Consider the following 1,527-nt stretch of genomic DNA (forward strand, 5'->3'; position numbering starts at 1 on the left):
TTAGCCCGAAACTGTCCTTCGCAAAACGTGAGGACTTACGAGCTCCATTCTCGATAAAAATGAATGAACATCCGCCCACGTCATAAACATTCATTAACAAAATTCTAACCAAATTCTCTTGGCTACTCACAGTTTTTCTATCCAACTGGGCAGGTCGGGAGGCACTTCTGTCAGGCCACTCTTGGAGCAGTCGACGATGGTCCCTAGGCAGTGGCAGTCGACGGGGCAGGTGGCAGAGGCCGCAGGAAGGAGGAGGGCGAGCAAGACCAGCGTCGTCGTCAGCCCAAACAAGCCCGAGTCCGCCGCCATCTTCCCCAAGGACAACACAACCTTCTCTAAACCATAGAACTCTTCACATCATTCGATCCGGTAAAGAAAACTCTACAGTCGTTTTTCTGATCACTAAAGGGTATTGTCGATTTAAATGCGTGTCGAAATGTCAACTCAATGCATAGCGTTACAGCCTACTGCGAATTCACTGAGCGACGGACGATACGTTCGGCCTCGCTCGTGCCATTTCAGAAACTGAGGCCGAGGGGCGCTGAGAGGCCAGTGCTGATTGGCCAGGCGCCTCCCTCTCGGCCGCGCCCATTGGCCGAGCCGCCATCATATCTTGCGTCCGATTGGCTGGCTGGCAATTAATTATCCCGGTATGGCGGCGATTTGGAAATACTTGCAATTAATTATCCTGGTATGGAAGCGATTGGGAAATTCTTGCATTGCGCCTGCAATCACTCTACTCGGCCGCGTACAGGGACAGGGACAGTATCGTTGTCATGATACTTATTATTATTATTTCTAACGTAGTTCTCATACACTAAGGAAATAACTTGCTAGGTTTACCATTGCTGGATGAGACCATTTGTGATCTTGAATTTCTAAGACTTTAGTGGAATTTAACAACAACATGCGGCTGCAGTAAAACAAAGCAAATATTTTGTATTGCTAAGAAAAGCTAACATACCCCAGCATAAAATGTATACAACTATATAGTATATGTATGTACGTCCCTGTAAGCCATTATTCAAATATATATTCCAAAATATATCTATCATTATACATATGTATAACTTCACAGTCCTACCCGGATTTACACACACACACACACACACACACACACTCTCTCTCACACACACACACACACACACACACACACACACACACACACACACACACACACACACACACACACACACACACACGCACACACACACACCACTATATAAGTATATGACATTCACACACGCTTTCAAATGCATGCTGAAGATCTGTATATCCACATATACATACGAAACAATCGTAAACACATTATCCTTAGGTTTTCTCGGGTTCCTTCTCTCTGATCATCTTAAATCTCTCTTCTCGTGATGTCTCCCCCTTTTTCTTGTTGTTTCTCGTGTTCTCTCATTTACTCTCTCTCTCTCTCTCTCTCTCTCTCTCTCTCTCTCTCTCTCTCTCTCTCTCTCTCTCTCTCTCTCTCTCCTCTCTCTCTCTCTCTCTCTCTCTCTCTTTATATATATATATATG

At 45.0% G+C, this 1,527-nt stretch overlaps 1 protein-coding gene across 1 annotated transcript in view; it reads right to left on the reverse strand.

Annotated features, from left to right (window-relative positions):
* The window catches only part of LOC119580642 (leucine-rich repeats and immunoglobulin-like domains protein 3), a 74,147-nt gene extending 73,613 nt beyond the window's left edge, over positions 1-534 (reverse strand). The window contains exon 1 of the mRNA XM_037928744.1: positions 131-534. Within this exon, the coding sequence (XP_037784672.1) occupies positions 131-309 (179 nt within the window). The 5' untranslated portion in view covers positions 310-534. The remainder of the gene's footprint in view (positions 1-130) is intronic.
* Between the last annotated feature and the right edge of the window lie 993 nt (positions 535-1,527).

This window comes from Penaeus monodon, chromosome 14 (assembly GCF_015228065.2).
Source record: "Penaeus monodon isolate SGIC_2016 chromosome 14, NSTDA_Pmon_1, whole genome shotgun sequence".
NCBI classification, from domain to species: domain Eukaryota; kingdom Metazoa; phylum Arthropoda; class Malacostraca; order Decapoda; family Penaeidae; genus Penaeus; species Penaeus monodon.